Consider the following 20,647-nt stretch of genomic DNA (forward strand, 5'->3'; position numbering starts at 1 on the left):
TTTTATAGGTTTTGGGGGGCGCAGATTTAGAAAATGATGACCATTTTGGATTCCAAAATGGTGGCCATGCACTATGTCATATAAGTCGTCATGGGTGTCGTTTTATAGGTTTTAGGGGGCGCAGATTTCGAAAACGATGACAATTTTGGATTCCAAGATGGCGGCCATGCACTATGTCATAAAAGTCGTCATGGATGTCGTTTTATAGGTTTTAGGGAGCGCAGATTTCGAAAATAATAACTATTTTGGAATCCAAGATGGCGGCCATGCACTATGTTAAAAGTCGATATGGATGTCGTTTTGTTGGTCATGGTCATCATTTTCGAAATCTGCTTTTCCTAACACCTATAAATCAACATCTATGACGGCTTATATGACAAAGTGCACGGCAGACATCTTGGAATCCAAAATGGTCATCATTTTCGAATTCTGCACTCCCTAAAACCTATAAAACGATATCCATGACGACTTTTATGACAAAATACGTAGCCGCCATCTTGGAATATAAAATGATCATAGTTTTCGAATTCTGCACTCCCTAAAACCTATAAATCGACATCCGTGACGACGCAAGTTATCTTTATTTTCAGATCTAACAAATTGCTACAGAATACAAAGGACAAAAAAAGAAGCGAGGAGGTAATGAAACAAGCAAAAATACAGATGATTCCTCGACGCAATTGGATGCTTCTTAAATTGTGTCCAGATTTTTTTGTCATAAAAGTTTTTATTTTTCACATATTACTCTCACAAGTTCCGTGACATTTCGACCTTGTAATTTTTTAAGTAAATGTTTTTGTTTATCTATGAGGATCTCACTAGAATAATATAATCAAGGTATGTTTATATTTGATGATTGAAATAGTAACGCAAAAAAAAAATATATATATTTGTGTTTATATTCCTGCCGAAGACTTTTATTTTTCCTTTTCCTTCTACACAAGTTTGGTCAAGTAATAAGAATTTAGGGCTCTCAATTTTATTTTGACTTCTACAACAGTAAAGCTACGAGGCCATGTTTGGTATCGTTTTCGTATAAATGCGCAGTACCAAATTTAGTTATGGTATCACATTGACACCATTCCAAAGTAAAAACATATAAACTTACTTTCTTTTAAACTCCTCTTCACGCTTAAACTGCTGAACAGTTTTAATTTAAATTTAGTACACATATATTTTGAGTCCCGAGACAGGACATAAAAAGTTATCTCAAAAATCATCCTTTAAAGGTGTGAAATGAGGTGTAGGGGGGAATTCAGAATTGACTTCTTGAAGTTAATACTGTTTAAGTTTAGGTTTGAAGTCATGTTTTTTTTATCATTTTTAACTAAATCAAAGATGTAGACCATCCCAAATTTAATATAAATCGGTTCAGCGGTTATTGATTTCCCGTACAAATTTCCACGCCACTTTTCACACCTTCAAAAGGTTGCTTGGTTATAAGATCTATCCTATGTCCTGTTCCGGGACGCAAACTATTTCTATACCAAATTTCAACGAAATCGGTTCAGCGGTTAAGCGTCAAGAGGAGTTTAAAAAAAACCGGCCAAGTGCGAGTCGGACGAGCGTATTAAGGGTTCCGTACATTAAGTCCGACGCGCGCTTAACTGCACATTTCTAATAGGTTTTCCTGTCATCTATAGGTAAAGAACTATTTTGTGTATTCAGACGGACAGACATACAGACGCACGAGTGATCCTATAAGGATTCCGTTTTTTGCTTTTGAGGTACGGAACCCTAAAAAGATTTTTTTTAATTTTGTGGAATGGTGTCAATGTGATACCTTAAATGGATTCAGCAACCCAGATTTATACGAAAACGATACCATACACGGCCTAGCACCTTCACTGATGTAGATATATCAAGATAATATTGAGAGCCCTAAATAAACTTTCAAGAGCGGATATCTCAAAAACTATTCAACATATCGAAAAAATTGACTGAATAAACTTGTAACAAATTAAATTAACTTTCATTTTGTATAAGTGGCCATGTCGCTAAGATGCATAGTTTCCGAGATATAATCGAAAAACCGGAAAATGGGACCATCAAAGCCCCCTCTCTTCCCCCTGCTCAAGGGCTACGGCCGGGGACTTTTGATATGTTCACCTCCTAACTTGTCCAAACCAAGTTACAGAGTCAAAAATTGTGTTCCGAGCATTTCCCTCTACAACGTTTTGGAGCATTCGTTGGCTGACCTAAGTAGCTTATTGCATTTCTTTAAAAACTTTTCTGTAAAAGGTTGACGGGTGTTGGGTGTTTATATGGTTTTCATTTGCATCGCCCATGATGACTTACTAGAATTACTTACGAGCACACGAGACACTAATAGTAGTTTGACAAACCTTGGTTTTCAAGAGGTATTTTATATTGACATTTGCTGTCACAAATTTTCTGTCAGATTTAGTCGCAAACCGCACGCAAAGTGCACACAAATGTGTCGACACCTTGTTACGGAAAAGTGTACACACGGCGACGACACTTTGTTTCGAAACAATTCTATACACATTGTGTGGACTCTGTTACGACACATCTGACATTTAGTTACCACTTTGATGATTCTGCGACTGGAATGGTTATATGGGTACGGTCTAAAATCACGTTTGTTGTATGGGAGCCCCACTTAAATCTTTATTTTATTCAGTTTTTAGTATTTGTTGTTATAGCGGCAACAGAAATACATCATCTGTGAAAATTTCAACTGTCTAGCTATCACGGTTCGTGAGATACAGCCTGGTGACAGACGGACGGACGGACAGCAAAGTCTTAGTAATAGGGTCCCGTTTTACCCTTTGGGTACGGAACCCTAAAAATGTACAACTGTCTATCAAATGGCGTTTTTTATATCGAAAAATTTTCGCGCTCGCTTCGCTCGCGTTTTCAATAACATTATGCGGTATGCTAAAGATGATATTCGGGTGGCAACTGCAGCAGCATTACTCTGGTGTAACGTTACTGCTGCAGCACTGTCAATTTTCGTGATAACATGAGGTGACTGATTTCCATACTAAAAGTAAAAAAGTACAACTGTTTATCAAATTGCGTTTTTATATCGAAAAATTTTCGCGCTCGCTTCGCTCGCGTTTTCAATAACATTCTAAGATATGATAAAGGTGATATTCAGGTGGCGACTACAGCAGCAATACTCTGTTGCAACGTTATTGCTGCAGGACTCTCAATTTTTGTCATAAAATGATGTGACTGATTTCCATATCCAGCAGTAATGCGGCAATGAACGTCACTCAATTGACCAAAAAAAAATTCAATATAATCTTGACGACCCTAGGGAGAGGGGGCACCATGGTCTAGAAATGCTTAGGGCATCAAAATATCCGGCACTGGTCGTTTGCGGAGTCAAACGATTTGGGACTCGCATTTTATACGCATTACCATGCCTTCCCTAAAAATATCGAATGATTCGCGAAAGTCTCGCAACGCATTGAGGTTACAAAGGGCACGTGGTTTTCCTCAGGAGTCTGAAGAAGACCACGGTGAGTGGCGCTTTAGCCAGGCAAGCCGATTCGCTTTTGCTCGCGCGCGTACCTTACTGTATCGTCCGATATACACCTACAACTCTGTCGTTTAAATCACGTGTAAAATTTGAATAAGGGCGAAAAAACCTACTGATTTTGGAGTGTAGTTTTATTTAGTGGTACCTAATTGTAAAATATTTTATCTGGACTACAGTCCTCTAGCATATCCATCTGTCAACTTTACTCCAAGTTCCGCCTCCAGGAGAGAGGAAGAAAAATACAACAGACCGAATTCCACGCGGGCAGAGCCGCGGGCACAGCTAGTAAGCAATAGTTACTGATTTTTAAAAAGCGTTTTTCGATTAAAAGACATGTCAAGATCGCTTACCGTCTTTCAAGTTCTTTCTAATGCTAAAAACGAACTATACTAAGTAAATGTAAGTAAATAGTAATATATAACGTAGGTACCTACGTAAAAAAGTTTTAATTTATAAACTATGAATCCTGTACCTAAAAAACCGGGCAAGTGCGAGTCGGACTCGCGCACGAAGGGTTCCGTACCATAATGCAAAAAAAAAACGGAAAAGAAGCAAAAAAAAAACGGTCACCCATCCAAGTTCTGACCACACCCGACGTTGCTTAAACTTTGGTCAAAAATCACGTTTGTTGTATGGGAGCCCCATTTAAATCTTTATTTTATTCTGTTTTTAGTATTTGTTGTTATAGCGGCAACAGATATACATCATCTGTGAAAATTTCAACTGTCTAGCTATCACGGTTAGTGAGATACAGCCTGGTGACAGACGGACGGACGGACGGACAGCGAAGTCTTAGTAATAGGGTCCCGTTTTACCCTTTGGGTACGGAACCCTAAAAACGTCTCCTTTTGGCCCAGTAGTTGACTGGTAGAGAATGCCTTGGCATTTAAGGTATTATAATTTTATGTGCAATAAAGGTTAAATACCTACTTCAATAAAAATAGACTTAGAATATTGGTCTAAAATAAAAGAAATTAAGGTGAAATGAAACTTGTAAGAATACCTAAAATAAATATAAATATTAAATACCTACGAGCGAACGAGCATACGAAGTAAGTCAATATTGGCTTCAAATTAAATATTTATGTTAATTCACAGTAAGTAAATTGAATAATTATTTAAATTAGCTTTAGCGCTGTTGATTTGTCATCAATGTCATTAAATAACTTAACTTAACGGATCACTCAAAAAGGTAGTTTAATTTTAATTGCTGGCTCTCACGGGAGTTATTATTTAAAATAGACACTTAAACAGTCTTTAAATTTCATAGTAAAATTCTGTGATGACATCGACAACAGACATCGTAGGTAAATTTTATAGCATTTTCGGTGCAGCGGAGTTGTGTTAACGGAATCGGTATAAACAATTTCAACCCTAATGATTAATTAGCGTTAATTACGTTAATATTAACCTTAATTTACCATTTTAGTTGGAATGATTTATACCAATTCCTTTAACACCACTCCGCTGCACCTAAAATGCTATAATTTTACGCTTTTTTTTTGCTAACTATATTCCTACATTGCTGAATATAGATTCACTTACAATCTTAGTCATGATCTGTAAATCATAGACCAAATTAGCTTTCTAAGCATAACAACTCAATACATATAATATGCACTTACTTGTTAATCCATATTATACCATCGTCCATAATCTTTATTATATTGTAAACCTTATAACAAAGACATAAAGCTCATAATTCGTCAATGTTCCAATGTTGCTGTTATTTCACGAATTGGCATGCCTAGATGGGAAACGTAATCGCTCTCTTTAGGTTCAAGCAAATAGAATTTAGTACTGGATTCCTAGGATAGCGGAGCAGTCATTAGCGGCCGTCTCCATAGTTAATAATACTACATACATATTTAACCGTATTATTTTGTATGGAGACGGCTGTGCTACTTACTTTCTTTTTCGTTAGGGTTCCGTACCCGAAGGGTAAAAACGGGGTCCTGTTACTAAGACTTCTCTGTCCGTCTGTCTGTCTGTCACCAGGCTGTATCTCATGAACCGTGTAGCTATCACGGTTCATGAATTTTGACAGTTGAAATTTTCACAGATGATGTATTTCTGTTGCCGCTATAATAATAAATACTAAAAATAGAATAAATTAAATATAGCTCCCATACAACAAACGCTATTTTTACTGGAATCAGTTATGTAACGCTGCCATACATGACCCAAAAATTTTTTATTAAGCTATGAGCTTCATCACATCTGATATTTGAGTAATTCTAAGCATTTCTAGCCTGGGGTGGGGGGGAGGGTGCTGTACAAAGACGGCCGCCACCCGTCATCTTTAAAAAAAATCTATTCTGATCCTGGTGGGTACTTGGGCAAGTTTGGTATTATTTTTGTATAAACCAAAGACGTAGAATTCATTGCTGATATTTGTTTTTTTCAGTTTCATAGTAATTTTACAAGAAAAACGTAAAAAGGTGAAAAATTTGGTTGGAGATTTTATCTACGCGGAACCGAAACTACAAAAGATAGAAAGTTGAAATTTGCACACTAGATTACATTTATAGTGTACAAGAGACAAGAAGCGATTTTGAGAAATTCAACCCCTAAGGGGGTCAAAAAGGGGATGAAAGTTTGTATGAGGTTCAAGTTTTATTTTAAGCTAGGAATTTGAAACTTCGTAAAACAATATATTATAAACATACAAGAAAACTAATTTCAGCGTTTTTGAAAATTCATCCCCTAAGGTGGTGAAAAAGGGGTTGAAAGTTTGTATGGATATCAAAAAATTTTTCGAACGCGGGACTTGAATCTTTGTATTTGGGGAAATTATTAAAAGACAGGAAAAGTAATTTCAGCGTTTTGTAAAATTCATCCCCTAACAGGGTTAAAAAGGGGTTGAAGGTTTGAATCCATTACAAATCCGAGTAGACACACATTTCTTATTGCCTCCCAGGCTTGAAATGCTTAGAATTACTCAAGGAACATATATGATGAAGCTCATAGCTTAATAAAAAATTTTTGGGTCAACTTTATAACTGCCTCCGCTATTTTTGCGTAATGGTACGGAATCTTTCGTGCGCGAGTCCGACTCGCACTTGGCCGATTCCATCCATTAATATCTCTGGTGTAAAGTTTGATTTTACTCCCTGCAAGTGTGCTAATAATAATAAAATTCTTTTATTTGAAATTGGAACAAGCTGAATAATATAATATATCATTTTATTGAAATATAGCTTTAGTTGCTGGAAAAACGAGTAATAGTAGGTATAAGTCGTCGTAGAAAATCGCGTCTAAGAATACTTTAGGTAAGTATATGCAGATTGAAATATGATTGTTATATGGCCGGTTGCCAGGAGTGAAAACTTATGAATCCGTCAGTAAATAATGTTTAGATTTGGGTAAACGTTATATATTTAACATTTTTAAAAATTAGATTTTAGTAGCGCACTTTCAGGACAACTATAGGTGCTATGGCGTACACTGTCAAAGTAACTTTTAAAATAGAATAGAATAGAATATCTTTATTGCTCTCATGTTGGTGTACAGGTCTTCATCATCATTAACTTAAGAGTTATTCTCTTGTCGGTGGAGTATCTTCCAGCTTTCCCTATCCTGCGCCAGCTCTTTGACTTTTTGATACAGGTCTTACTTTAGGTATAATAGTTACATTACAACATATTATGTTACCCTAGAAGAGTATTGCGTATTGCAATTACATTTTTAAAGTAAGGTTTAGCTCCCTTGCGCCCTTACCTTGGCGTTCAAGCGACGTTTTAGTTTATGACAAAGCGTTCAAAGGGTTAAAAATAGGTAACATTTTTGTTCGCAGATATCGTGTAACTATGGAGGCCCTGCTAGTTGACGTAGTGCATTTCTATCCCCGAGAGAACGCCCAGACACACAACACTGTCAAGTAAGCTTCCAGCATAGTCTAATAAAACATGGTCTTCTCTTCCCAGAGTGACACAAGCCTACGTCACAATAACATTACCACTTTATATAGCGCTATCGCATATTATCATATAGCGCTGTCACATGATGACGTAGGCTTGTGGCAGTCACGTGACCACGAAAAGACGGGAAGAGAGTACCAGGCGGTGTATAATATTATACCGTAGCTTCCAGTATAAATAGGATGGTAGCCAAAATGACAAACGTACATCGACAAAGAATAGTAAATTGTTAAGGCATGAAATGATGCCTTTCACCCGAGTTAAACACCTTACTTTTCCTTTCGAAAACGAGGAAAGTAAAATGCAAATTTTGTTTTAAAAATACATGACTTTAATACGGATTTAAACGGCGCGCGATCGCATGCGATTTTAGTTACATTGCGGACTGTTGGTTACGTCCAATTCAACCGACCGATCAAAACCCGCAATGTAATGAAACTCGCATGCGAGTTCTCGTATCGTGTATATGAGCCTTAGGGCGGATTTAAATGACGCGCGAACTCGCATGCGATTTTAGTTATCTACCTACATCGCGAACTGTTGGTTACGTCCTAATCAACCGACCTATCAAAACCCGCAATGGTATAAAACTCGCATGCGTGTTCTCGCATCGTCTAACTAAATAAGCCCTAAATATAAAATTATATAGTATTTCATGAGGGTACTTTCAAATTACATATTGTGTTGTGATCTTTCCGGCCTGATGGCAAACTTTTTTTATTTCTTTATTGTTCTTTTTCTTATTGGTAATCCTGTATGCCTAGGTATGAGGTGGTCAACGAGGAAGACCCAACAGTGGCCATCGTGCGACGAGGCCAGCCCTTCAACGGTGTGGTCCGGTTCACCAGACCCTACAATGAGGAGTCAGACCTTGTGCAGCTGGTATTCACACTCGGTATGTAGTCCCTTACACCAGGGAGACCCAACAGTGGCCATCGTGCGACGAAGTTAGCCCTTCAACGATGTGGTACGGTTCACCAGACCTTACAATGAGGAGTCAGATCTTGTCCAGCAGGTCTTCACACTGGGAATGTGTGTTTGCTACTGCGAACACACTTTTCTAGTAAAAATCACTAATGTGACCCGAGGCATTATAATTAGGTAACTATTCAGAGATTTCAGAATAGGGTGACACTCCAAACATATAGCATTTATAGCTTTGGGATCGCTTCCGCCGAAAAACTTAGTGACTTTGGTAACCAGTCCCATTAAGTGCAAAATAAGCACATCATCATAATCAGTGGACAGATAGCAGAGGTGATGTACCATCATGTACCTTGTTGGTTTACTACAGCACATACGTGTTGCTTCCATGAACATGGTGGTATCTCAAGAATATTCCTGACCAGAAAACTATCAGTCCTCAAAGCAAAATAAGCATAGGTAGTCAATGAAACAATAAACCAAATTTGAACTTAATATTGAAGACCAATAAGAACGTAGATCAGACGACGCTCAGTTTATTGCATGGAATTCAACAATTTTATCCCATAGAATTCAAGTTGACGGAGTTTTATTTATAAATTATTTGGTTGCAGGCGATAAACCCGCGATGGAAACGATGGGCTCCGTGTTTCTAAAACGCGATGCCGTCGCCGACAAGCACGCTTGGAGCGCGCGGCTCACAGACGTCCAGAACGACACACTCTCCTTCGAGGTTGGTACATACTTGATAACTCTTTATTTACATAATAGGATATGCCCCAATTTCACCAGGGTGACAGGTGCGACACTTGTAAAACATCACTGTTGCTGACGTCACAGGCATCCATGGGCTACGGTTACCGCTTACCATCGGGCGAGCCGTATTCCTGTTTGCCACTATCATTGAATTATTAAAAAAATCTTTATTATATCGGAAAAAACAGATATTTCTCTTGCTAAGTTTATGACAATTGTCACAAGAAACACTACAATTGTAACGAAATTCCGACATATACCTAACTCATTTCCTGTCAAGATTCACCGACAATTGTACGAATATGTCGACCAGAAAAAATAATTCTTGTTTCACAACATAATTGTAATACATACAATTGTAGCAAAATGCCTGTCATGTTTGTAAGTATTTCTATAGAAAACATTTTATAAAATTGTAATATGTCACCTGTCGCTTGACAATTGTCGCTCGACATATGTCACTGACAATTGTAGCCGTGGTGAAATTGGAGCTATAGGCCCTTGATTGTACCAATACAAGGATGCTGGCGGCATTTCCTTGTTGAGTCGCAATGCTGATACGTTGTGCGAGGAAGCCGCCAGCTCTTCGGTTACGTCAACCAGATACTTCGCGATTTCTACAAAAAACTGTTTGCGCTGGGACCCCATGGACCTAGAGTTTTGAGGCCAAATGGTAGAAAATGGTACTCTATATACCGGGGCTCTTAATATTTATTCATTACGGTTAAAATTACATTTGATAAATACCACAGGCTTTTTTGAAACTGGTTTCAAAGGTGCCTTACAAGCAGGTGGTTGTAAGGCAGGTCTTTGAATTGTGAATTTTATTAGATGCCCTAAAATTAGCGGCTTTTTTGATATGGACTTTTTGAAAGGCACGATTCATAGTTGTGTTTTTGTCTTATGGATTTGCATGTATCCAAAACTAGTAGCTATGTACTAAAATAGTGATTTGTACAGTCAAGGACTTTTTATTGTTAGGTAGGGTTTACTTTACATTGGATATTACATACCGTTAGTATTGACAACCAAATTAACTTGAACCTTAGATGGATCAATATTTAAACAGTCTGCGATCGTATACCTTAAATATATGTCGGATGCAAAACTAAACTTAGTTTATCAACTGCGAATTGATTTCCAAATAAAAATGATAATGAAGTGGTCAAAAACACTAGAACAATCAAGTTTAGGTAGGTACTTAGGTACGTGTTCAAATTACAATATTGATCTACTTAAACGGCATAAATATTCTGTTTTTAGCCGGTAACTTAACGAATCTCGCATTTAAATTACGGATTATGTAAATGGGGAATATAAATTGACATTGTGTTGAGTAGTCACCAATTTGGCTTGTATTCTTGGAACCCTGCCAGGACAAGAAAACGATTTATTAACCGACTTGAAAGATACCAGCTAACTCTACATGGAATTTGCAATGACAAAGTTTGGCAATGTCATCATTTATATCAAATTTCTATAAAAAATACTTCTATTAAAATCCGTGTACTTAGAGCTTAGACAGACTATTATTGTTATGGCTCCTCTACACGTTGGGCCAACGCCAACGCCAACGAGGGACGCAGCCATGCGGTAGAATAAGATAGCAATATCACTTGCTCCCTCTAACGCATAAATGCGTCCCTCGTTGGCGTTGGCGTTGGCCCAACGTGAAGAGGAGCCATTATGTCGGCTGTACACACTCGTCGAGAGTCTCAGCACCCCGCTCCGCTCCAATCGGAGAAGCGCGAGACGAGACAAGGAAGAGCGAGACGAGAAGAGAGCAGCATGTAAGGTACACACTCGTTCTAATCTCGGCCTGTTTCGGGGTCTCACGACGAGTGTGTAGGTACAGCCCTCATTATGAAGACTGGTTCTCGAAGTTTAAATATAGGTATTTAGATACCTTTTTTCGTACTTAACAATGCTTAAAGCTGTCTCGATAAACTGGTGTAAGTAGTTTTTTTTCCTTGTCACGATATGAATAAATTATTTCACTTTTTTTACGGACCGAATACATCTAACCAAGATAATTACCAAAAAAATCGAGACAGGTTTTATATTTTATCGTTATTTAAGTTCATACACGTGGCATAAGGTAAACGTACTGGTGCTCGGTTCACATGCCATCTTGAAACTTAAGTCATTGTCAATAGAGGTGACAGCAAAGTGTCATCTATTGGGCATTAGTATGTCGAGCACTAGTAAATTTACCTTATACACTTAAGATATAAGTTGTATAACACATAAACATAATTGAGACGTATAACAGCAAATTGCTAGTAAAATAGGTACTCACTACTCAATAAATCTTAATGGAAATTTAATGTTTTCATAAATATAGCCTTTTATGTCCATAACTTTTAATCGTTTTAGTTAAATACATAATAACTATTTACCTAGGAGTATGCTATAATAAAGAGTGATACTGTAATGTTAGCAGTACCTACGTTAGTCAATAGGGGACGGTGGAACTTAATAAGGTTTGCATTATATTTTTGCAGTACATCTGGTGCTCCATTAACACACCCTGTGCTATAATAAGCACATTACGTAACTAGACCGAAAATTTTAAGGGCCATATGTACTGTAAAACTTTGTACGATACACCTGCGAATAGATAATTCGCAACTCGTGTCGATTTATGTACCAACATCACTCCCTTCGGTAGTTCGGTCGTGTTTTAAAATTCGCCACTCGTTTCGAATTTCCTATTTTCTCACTTGTATCGTAAAATAACTATGGAATCTCTGTGAATAGTAGGTACCTAGTTACCTACTTACTAACATTGTAATTACAATAAAACTTTATTGTAAAATAAAACGTGTAATTTGGATCTTAGACATGCCTTTTCCTTAAAGCACACTCAGGTTTTTTATGGACTATACCTAAGTATTTATAGACTTTGTAATATGCAATTCTACATGTACCTATTGCTTTATAGACCCTTAAGTAGGCACTTAACAACATTTGCACACATTCCACATCCCGACCTCTAACTCCAAACCAGTCCAAGATAATAAATAGTTAGGCCACGACTTGGCAATTAAACTACGCATCTTTGTATAAGTATACACATATTGGCTACTAAATAAAGTGATAAGATCAATTTATTCATATTATGCATAGTTTTACGGCGAAATGTGACAAAGTTGTTAGTTATTGTTATTCTCGATCGTTAAATATATTGTTTATTTAATTGATCTTATCTTTTTGTTTGTTTTGAAAAAGGAGTTCGTCAAGGCTGTATCCTATCGCCCATCCTATTCAATATATACGGTGAGTACATAGTGAGGCGTACATGCGATGGCTGGGGAGGAGGAATTGCCGTTGGTGGACGCAAAATTCACAATTTGCGTTATGCTGACGACACCACCTTACTAGCGTCAGATGAGATTGAGATGGCCACCTTATTGGATAGGATGGAACGCATAAGCGGAGAACTAGGGCTCTCTATAAATAGATCCAAGACGAAGATAATGGTCGTAAATCGCACAGGCAAGCTTGAGCTCACCGGAACACTTGACTTGGAGGTAGTTGACAACTTCACATACCTGGGCTCAAGCATTAGTAATAATGGCTCTTGCGAAGCTGAGGTGCGACGTCGAATCGGGATGGCAAAAGGAGCTATGGCGCAGCTACAAAAGATATGGAAGGACAGGAGCATCACCCTGAAAACCAAGACCAACCTTGTGCGCACTTTGGTGTTCTCCATATTCTTATATGGCGCAGAGACGTGGACCTTAAAGAAAGCCGACCGTGACCGCATTGATGCTTTTGAGATGTGGTGCTGGCGCAGGATGCTGGGGATTCCCTGGACAGCACATCGCACCAACGTATCGATTCTTCAGGAGCTCAAGATCCAGACGAGACTTTCTACCACCTGCCTACGAAGGATTCTGGAGTACTTCGGACACATAGCCAGGAAAAGCAGCGATAATCTTGAAAAATTAGTGGTCACTGGCAAAGTGGAAGGAAACAGACCTAGGGGCAGAAGCCCGATACGTTGGACTGACCAGGTTCGCACCACCCTCGACACCACCGTACACGACGCTCTTCACGAGGCAGCAGATAGAAGTGTGTGGCGCCGAGTGGTCCACACAAAACTATTTCGACGAGATGGTCACGACCCTCAGCATTGAGGAAACCGACGCGAGGAGGAGGATCTTTTTGTATCTAAAACAGCTATTTTTGTGTCAATTATTTTAATAGTGTCTAACCAATTTTGACACTTTAAAAATAAATATTATTTAGCGTTCCTCTCTCTACCTTGCTTTTGGGTTAGCTTGTGCTGTGCGTTTTCAAAATTATATTTTTTGTAGGTAACTGATGTATTATACTGATGTTTTGTTAATGAATCCAAAAATATCTATCTTTTTTGCTGAACATACGTGGGGATCAAATCGGTAGCTCTTTAAGGTCCTTTATCATTGATCGTCGTACGATCCGTAATAAACCCGACACAATGTTGCGTAGAATAAATACCTAACGTTGAAATTATAGACCACCCAGCTTTCAATTATGGTCTAAAATTAACTTGAATAACTTATCTTCGCTCAAGTGTGGTTATCATTTGAATGTCGAAGTTCAATCGGCAAAATATGCCTGGTTATAAATTGAAGAAGAACCCCAGTGACCCCAAACAAAATCTAACAAAACATTGCTACCCAATTTTACTGAAACTTGTGAACTTCATAATTGTACTCTTAGTACTGAAATACTTATAGCTGAGTGGATTTACTATACACATACGGGTCTCTATTGTTTCCCATAAAGTTTTAAGTCATAATGTTTTGTTGGTCTACATTTTCGTTAGTCATATGTTTTTTTGCAGAACCGCCTAACTTTTCAGGATTGCCATAAAACAAACGTAACCTAACCTATAGTTCGTTTTTTTTAGCATTAGAAAGAAGTTGCAAGAAGGTAAGCGATCTTGACATGTCTTTTAATTGAAAAACGCTTTTTAAAAATCAGTAACTATTACTTATGAAAGCAGAAGAATATAAATGATCGTATTAGATTCATAATTGTTACATATTTGCCGTAACTTATTTTTAAAAAGTGTTTTTCAATTAAAAGACACATCAAGATTGTTTACCTTATTTCTAATGCTAGAAAAAACGAAATATACCTATTGCCTTACGAATTTCCTGAAAAATTAACGGTTTCAGAATTGTGACTAAAGATCATCTGACAATCATTACATTATGACTTTCAATAATTATGTTAAATAAAGGGATCCGTACACATACATATAACTGTGTCTTGTTACAGGTATCGACTCCTGTGGACGTGCCAGTAGGGTGCTGGGCGCTGCGCGTGGTCACGCGCATAAAGAATTCGCCCGCGAGGGAGATCTATGACTACGATCAAGACTTGTACATCCTCTTCAACCCATGGAACCCTGGTACGTCTGCATAAAGATTGACTCACGTTAGACCGGGCCGTGTCCGGGCGGGATCTTCCGGCGCATCGTTTTCTATGGAAAGCATCACGTGATCGCCTGTCATGTCATAGAAAAGTAAGCGCCGGAAGCTCCGGCCCGGACACAGCCCGGTCTAACGTGACGTGAGTTGTCCTTAAAGATTTGTGCTTTTGGTTTTAATTCAACCTAAATCCATTTAATTTACTAAAGTAAAACCTGGGATAAAACTACCTCAAAACTTAAAAAAATAGCGGTTTAATCGTTATCTCATGTCTGTCATTTTTAAATGGTACTAGGTATTTATTTAACATATTATCACATTTTTTGTGGCACGACTCGCTGTTAAAACTTTAGAATAAATTTAAAAGTGGAAAAGTTACTGCCTTGGGTGAGAATTGAACTCACGGTATCTTTATCGATACTCTGCCACCAACTGAGCCACCAAGACTCATCCATAGCCAGCGAATCTTTCTACTATATGGGTCTAGGTGACTCTAGCGACATCTACCGTCGCTACCGGACTTCCAAGAAAAGAGTTTATGAAAAGTTACTAAACTCCTAAAAAATCTTCTCCATAGATGACCAAACTTACATGGAAGACTGCGCGCTACTCCAAGAGTACGTCCTCAACGACGTGGGCAAGGTGTGGGTGGGACCCATCAAGACCACACGCGGCAAGCCCTGGGTCTACGGCCAGTTCGATATCGACGTGCTGCCAGCTGTCATGTTCATGCTTGACCGTGCTAACTTGCCGTTCAACCAGTAAGTAGCACTACCTACCTTACCTTAAGTATTTTCAACCAAGACCACACGCGGCAAGGCCTGGGTCTACGGTCAGTTCGATTATCGAAGTGCTGCCGGCTGTCATGTTCATGTTCGACCGTGCTAACCTGCCGTTCAACCAGTAAGTTGCACTACCTACCTTACCTTAAGTATTTTCAATCAAGACGACACTCGGCAAGCCCTGGGTCTACGGTCAGTTCGATATCGACGTGCTGCCGGCTGTCATGTTCATGCTTGACCGTGCTAACTTGCCGTTCAACCAGTAAGTAGCACTACCTACCTTACCTTAAGTATTTTCAATCAAGACGACACTCGGCAAGCCCTGGGTCTACGGTCAGTTCGATATCGACGTGCTGCCGGCTGTCATGTTCATGCTTGACCGTGCTAACTTGCCGTTCAACCAGTAAGTTGCACTACCTACCTTACCTTAAGTATTTTCAACCAAGACCACACGCGGCAAGCCCTGGGTCTACGGTCAGTTCGATATCGACGTGCTGCCAGCTGTCATGTTCATGCTTGACCGTGCTAACTTGCCGTTCAACCAGTAAGTAGCACTACCTACCTTACCTTAAGTATTTTCAATCAAGACGACACTCGGCAAGCCCTGGGTCTACGGTCAGTTCGATATCGAAGTGCTGCCGGCTGTCATGTTCATGTTCGACCGTGCTAACCTGCCGTTCAACCAGTAAGTTGCACTACCTACCTTACCTTAAGTATTTTCAACCAAGACCACACGCGGCAAGCCTTGGGTCTACGGCCAGTTCGATATCGACGTGCTGCCGGCTGTCATGTTCATGCTCGACCGTGCTAACTTGCCGTTCAACCAGTAAGTTACACTAAATATAATAATAGTAATTCAGCACCGGGCACAGCAATGAGAGGAGGCTCTCATGCCCGAGAGGGCTTGGGCTATAACTATAGTCCCCACGCTAGCCCAATGCGCATTTAGCACTTCACATATACCTTTGAATTTCTTCTCAGATGTATGCAGGTTTCCTCGCGAAGTTTTTCTTCACCGAAAAGCTAGTCATCGATGGACTATTTATGCCTTTTGAAATTAATAAGGTCCACCGATGTTCAGTTAGGTTTCTGTTTGTACTATCGTACAGCAAGGACACTTCCTACAAAACCGAAATTTCACAGCGATTCAGGGACGAATCATGCATTTAGGGTTGTCAAAATTCAAGACATTAATCTGATCTGTAGTCGTACTCGCAAAGGGACGTCAAGTTGTGACCACCCTAATAATTGCTCGAAGCAGCGCTGAGCCGAACAGAGCCGAGAAAGCCCGAAAGGAGTTTCACACCCCTGGTTCGGGCTCTTAATATTAACAACTCTATTACATATAATGACATACATATAATGGAACATATTCCAGGCGCGGTGACCCAGTCCGTCTCTGCCGCATCATTTCCAAAATGGTGAACTCCAACGACGACGACGGCGGCGTATTGATAGGCAGCTGGACCGGCCATTACGAGGACGGCACGGCGCCTTCTGACTGGACGGGCTCCGTTGAGATCCTGCAGCAGTACCTTCAGACGCAACAGGAGGTGCCGTATGGGCAGTGCTGGGTGTTCGCTGGCGTTGTTACCACGGGTAAGGGCTGAGTACAACCCGAGGTGCAGAGCATTACGGCCGAAAGGATCTAGAATTTCCTGGATTCAACGGGCATTAGTAGTGCACTTTAAAGAGCCGTCACAATAGATCACTGCTTGGTCGACGTGGCACTCGTGGCAATAATAATAAAGGGCTGAGTACGAGAAGGGGTACTCAGAAAAAGTACAAAACACTAATAGATCTACTATTTATATGCCTCAGTCGAATGATATAATAGTTGTGCAGGTCTTTTGTCATCTTGGCTAGGCCGTGGCGTTAAAATGACAAGGAAATTATGCACCGTAACATTCTTCTTCTTCTTCTTTTAAGTACCTGATACCTTTCTTATGAATACATAAGTCAAAATGACAGTTAAAGACAAACGACTCAAAACGAATTCACGGCAGTATCGCGTTTATGAACGCCAACAGACTATAATGTTTTATCAGAAGAAGAGAATGCCTCTCATCCCAATCGCTTTGACATACTTTACCACGAAATTTGAAGACCATTGCTTATCCACCTCATATGTGGTCTGTGATGTTCCTCAACATCATCAATCTGGTTAACTCTATATGTGATTCTATTGTTTGTAGGTAAATAAAACAATTCATTATTCGGTCCACACAGCGCGCCCGCAACAACCGCCGTTATCATGAGGTCTAGAGGGAGGAGATAGTGTTACCAGCACATCTGCTTATTTATTTATTAACACCACATGGTCCATTAAAACTAACTCAAAGCATTTCTTGTTAGCTTTTTAAGCCCATATTACCCGTATTACATACCCAACTTCTTTGTTCCAGTATGTCGCGCCCTCGGCATCCCCTCCCGCGTGGTCTCCAACCTGGTGTCAGCCCACGATGCCAACAGCTCACTGACCGTCGACAAGTACTACACCGAGACCATGGACGACCTGGGCTACGACCCCAACAACCCCTCAGGAGCTGACTCCATCTGGAACTATCATGTGTGGAACGATGTGTGGATGGCTAGGCCTGATCTGCCTGCAGGTGAGAAAGCACTTAAACCACAAACGGAGTTTGACAGCGGTTCAGGGTCGAATCATGCTTTCTCTTTCTAATATACACTATCTCTTTCGGCTATTTAGGGTTGTCAAAAATCAATTGATTATCTTATCTGTGGTTGAGCACGCAAAAGGAGGTCAAGTGGTGCCAACCCTAATAATTGCTCGGAGCAATGCTGAGCCGAGCGGAGCCGAGTTTGACCGAAGTCAGGAGTTTCGCACCCCTGCTTAAACACAAAAACCACAGATGGCTGGAAAGGAAACAGGAACGGTCTTTCGAAATTTTGCTGACTCGATATCTGGAACGCGCGAAATTCTGCCTGTGTTTGGAACTATGGAGTCAGTGTCACTTATGTAAAATCTTGATCTTAATCCGAAACTTTGTAGAATTCGACCGACGATATTCAGAATAGCAAATGGTTCTGCTTCAAGTCCGACTCCTGCATTTTACAACCCGTGCCTTTTTCCTAATTTTGCGGGGTCGTGATCAACCGTACCATGCATAATATTTAATCTGGCGGTGACGGTGTATCGCCAATTATACCAGTCTTTGGCACAATGACGTGCCTAATGCAGCTCGGTATCCAGAGTTGCTGGCATTGATACAGCCGTTGGGCATTTGGGAGGCAGACAATATATATTTAGATACAGCAGGCGGTCTACCATGAGTTTCATTCTCGCGCGCGAGACCATGAGTCGCGCTAGATGTATGACGTCCTTGGTTGCGATGATTACTTATTCAAGTTTCCACCTCCAGGCTACGGAGGCTGGCAGGCCATCGACGCCACACCACAGGAGCTGTCCGGAGGGCAGTACCAGTGCGGACCAGCGCCACTCGAAGCCATCAAGCAGGGCGTGCTGGGCTTGAACTACGATGTGGACTTCATGCTGTCCTCGGTCAACGCTGACCTGATGCGCTGGCGCAAGGACCCGGAAGCAGAGATGGGATACTCTATGGTCGACACTAATAACTATCAGTAAGTTTGTCTTTTACATTTTCACAGCTATACTATTGAAACGATTTTTTATGTTTGGCAAGTAAGAAAATAACATTATTTTTCTAAATGCCATGAGGAAGGAAGGAAGGAAGGTTCAGGAGATACACTTAATCCCACACGGGTACAGCTGCTAGTATATACCTATAAGTCCTATTACTGTAAAGAAGTTCTTGTGTTTCTTACTTATAATGATAGTCGGCATAAATTCTAGCCGTCCAAAGGCGTATCAATCAAAAGGTCATTCCATGCGGATTTGAATCTTTACTAAATCAGATTTGCATTTCTCTTGGCAATTTTAATGTCTGAACGGTTAGTAGAGAAAGAATCCATTCTGAAAAATCTAAATTTACCTATATGTAATATCTGCTTGCTTACATAAATCCAAACAATGACATTCTTTTTAGCTTTTAGTAATCCATAACTAGGATGATTTAGAGATACTGGCACAATTCTTTATTTAGCCTCACGTAAAGCATCTAACGTTCTAGATCCCAGTTAATAAAATAATTATTAAGAAGTTATCTATTACTAATAAAATATTTTCCAACAGCATCGGGCGCATGATCCTCACAAAGAAGCCTTTCCTCTTCGACCCCCTGGGCGACGAAGATCGCGAGGACATCACGGAGCAGTACAAGCACCGTGAGGGCTCTGCATCAGAGCGGCTGGCACTTATGAATGGAGTACGTCGCTCTGAGAGGGCTAAGAGGTTAGCGAATTTTTTTTCTCTCTATAACACTGAGATGGAGTTCTATCTGGTATGTGCCTTATGACCTGCAGCCAGACTCCCGCTTCTAGTAATATAAGAATAGTATAAGAAAATACATATTTAGAGCAGTCTTCATCGTCAACATTCAGTTATCACTTGCTGTTTTCCGGAGCTAGCTCTAAGTCTACTAGTGATCCCATTGTTGACTGATTTTGCTCACCGTCCAGATGGATACCCGGAAACTCCTATCACTCCAATGTTATTATATGTGCATCTTCGAACAACACGGGAAACGGCATTCGTACTCTTTCCCCTCTGCCGAAGCATAGGTACAACTGTAGGTACCAATGGCGGTGCGTGTTGTGACTTGTCCGTACACAAAAAGAGATCGAGATGTGCAAAGACGTCAAAGTCAAGTCGTCTTTGACGTGTGTCATGATTAGTACGATAAGACATCGTTTGGGCTCTTCCCTTCCGACATTAGAAGCCAATACTCGAAGATGTGCACCGATAAAGATGAATATTTGTGAATTCCGTGATCTCCAAATTTCCATGTTCGTGTTGCAATTTCGATCTTTCCTCTCCCTAATGCTGATCCCTATAATAATGCTTCAGATACTACGCGATAGCGACCAACCTCACAAGCGACGTAGTGTCTTTCAAACTGCGCGACATTGACACCGTGGCCATTGGCAACGACTTCCGGATCATTGTGGACATCGACAACAATTCCGATGAGGTAAGGTTCCTAACGCAGAAACTATAATTAACATGCCGTGGGTAACTTAGGACAAAAGGACCAAGAATTCTTGCCCGACTGTTGCGAAGGATCGTACATGCTTACAAAATATGTTGATGTTTTGCCCTTTGAATGCCACACCTATCCTGGCTATCCTGTGAGACGCATCATCGTGAATTTTGTTGTAAGTAAAGGTGACAGTCCATTTAAGTAAGTAACAGTAAGTTTACAACGACAGCTGCACTACTGCTCATTT

General features: G+C 40.0%; 1 protein-coding gene and 1 long non-coding RNA gene across 2 annotated transcripts in view; both read left to right on the forward strand.

The window, feature by feature from the left end:
- Positions 1-20,647, forward strand: part of LOC134671797 (uncharacterized) — a 498,925-nt gene that overhangs the window by 175,909 nt on the left and 302,369 nt on the right. The gene's annotated exons all lie outside the window — the stretch shown is intronic.
- LOC134671783 (hemocyte protein-glutamine gamma-glutamyltransferase-like) overlaps positions 1-20,647 on the forward strand; it is a 30,269-nt gene that overhangs the window by 7,008 nt on the left and 2,614 nt on the right. The window contains exons 2-11 of the mRNA XM_063529613.1: positions 7,308-7,391; positions 8,196-8,326; positions 8,970-9,088; positions 14,386-14,518; positions 15,115-15,298; positions 16,698-16,918; positions 17,725-17,931; positions 18,703-18,922; positions 19,494-19,652; positions 20,268-20,391. Of these exons, the coding sequence (XP_063385683.1) occupies positions 7,321-7,391; positions 8,196-8,326; positions 8,970-9,088; positions 14,386-14,518; positions 15,115-15,298; positions 16,698-16,918; positions 17,725-17,931; positions 18,703-18,922; positions 19,494-19,652; positions 20,268-20,391 (1,569 nt within the window). The 5' untranslated portion in view covers positions 7,308-7,320. The remainder of the gene's footprint in view (positions 1-7,307; positions 7,392-8,195; positions 8,327-8,969; positions 9,089-14,385; positions 14,519-15,114; positions 15,299-16,697; positions 16,919-17,724; positions 17,932-18,702; positions 18,923-19,493; positions 19,653-20,267; positions 20,392-20,647) is intronic.

Source organism: Cydia fagiglandana, chromosome 16 (assembly GCF_963556715.1).
Source record: "Cydia fagiglandana chromosome 16, ilCydFagi1.1, whole genome shotgun sequence".
Taxonomy (NCBI): Eukaryota; Metazoa; Arthropoda; class Insecta; order Lepidoptera; family Tortricidae; genus Cydia; species Cydia fagiglandana.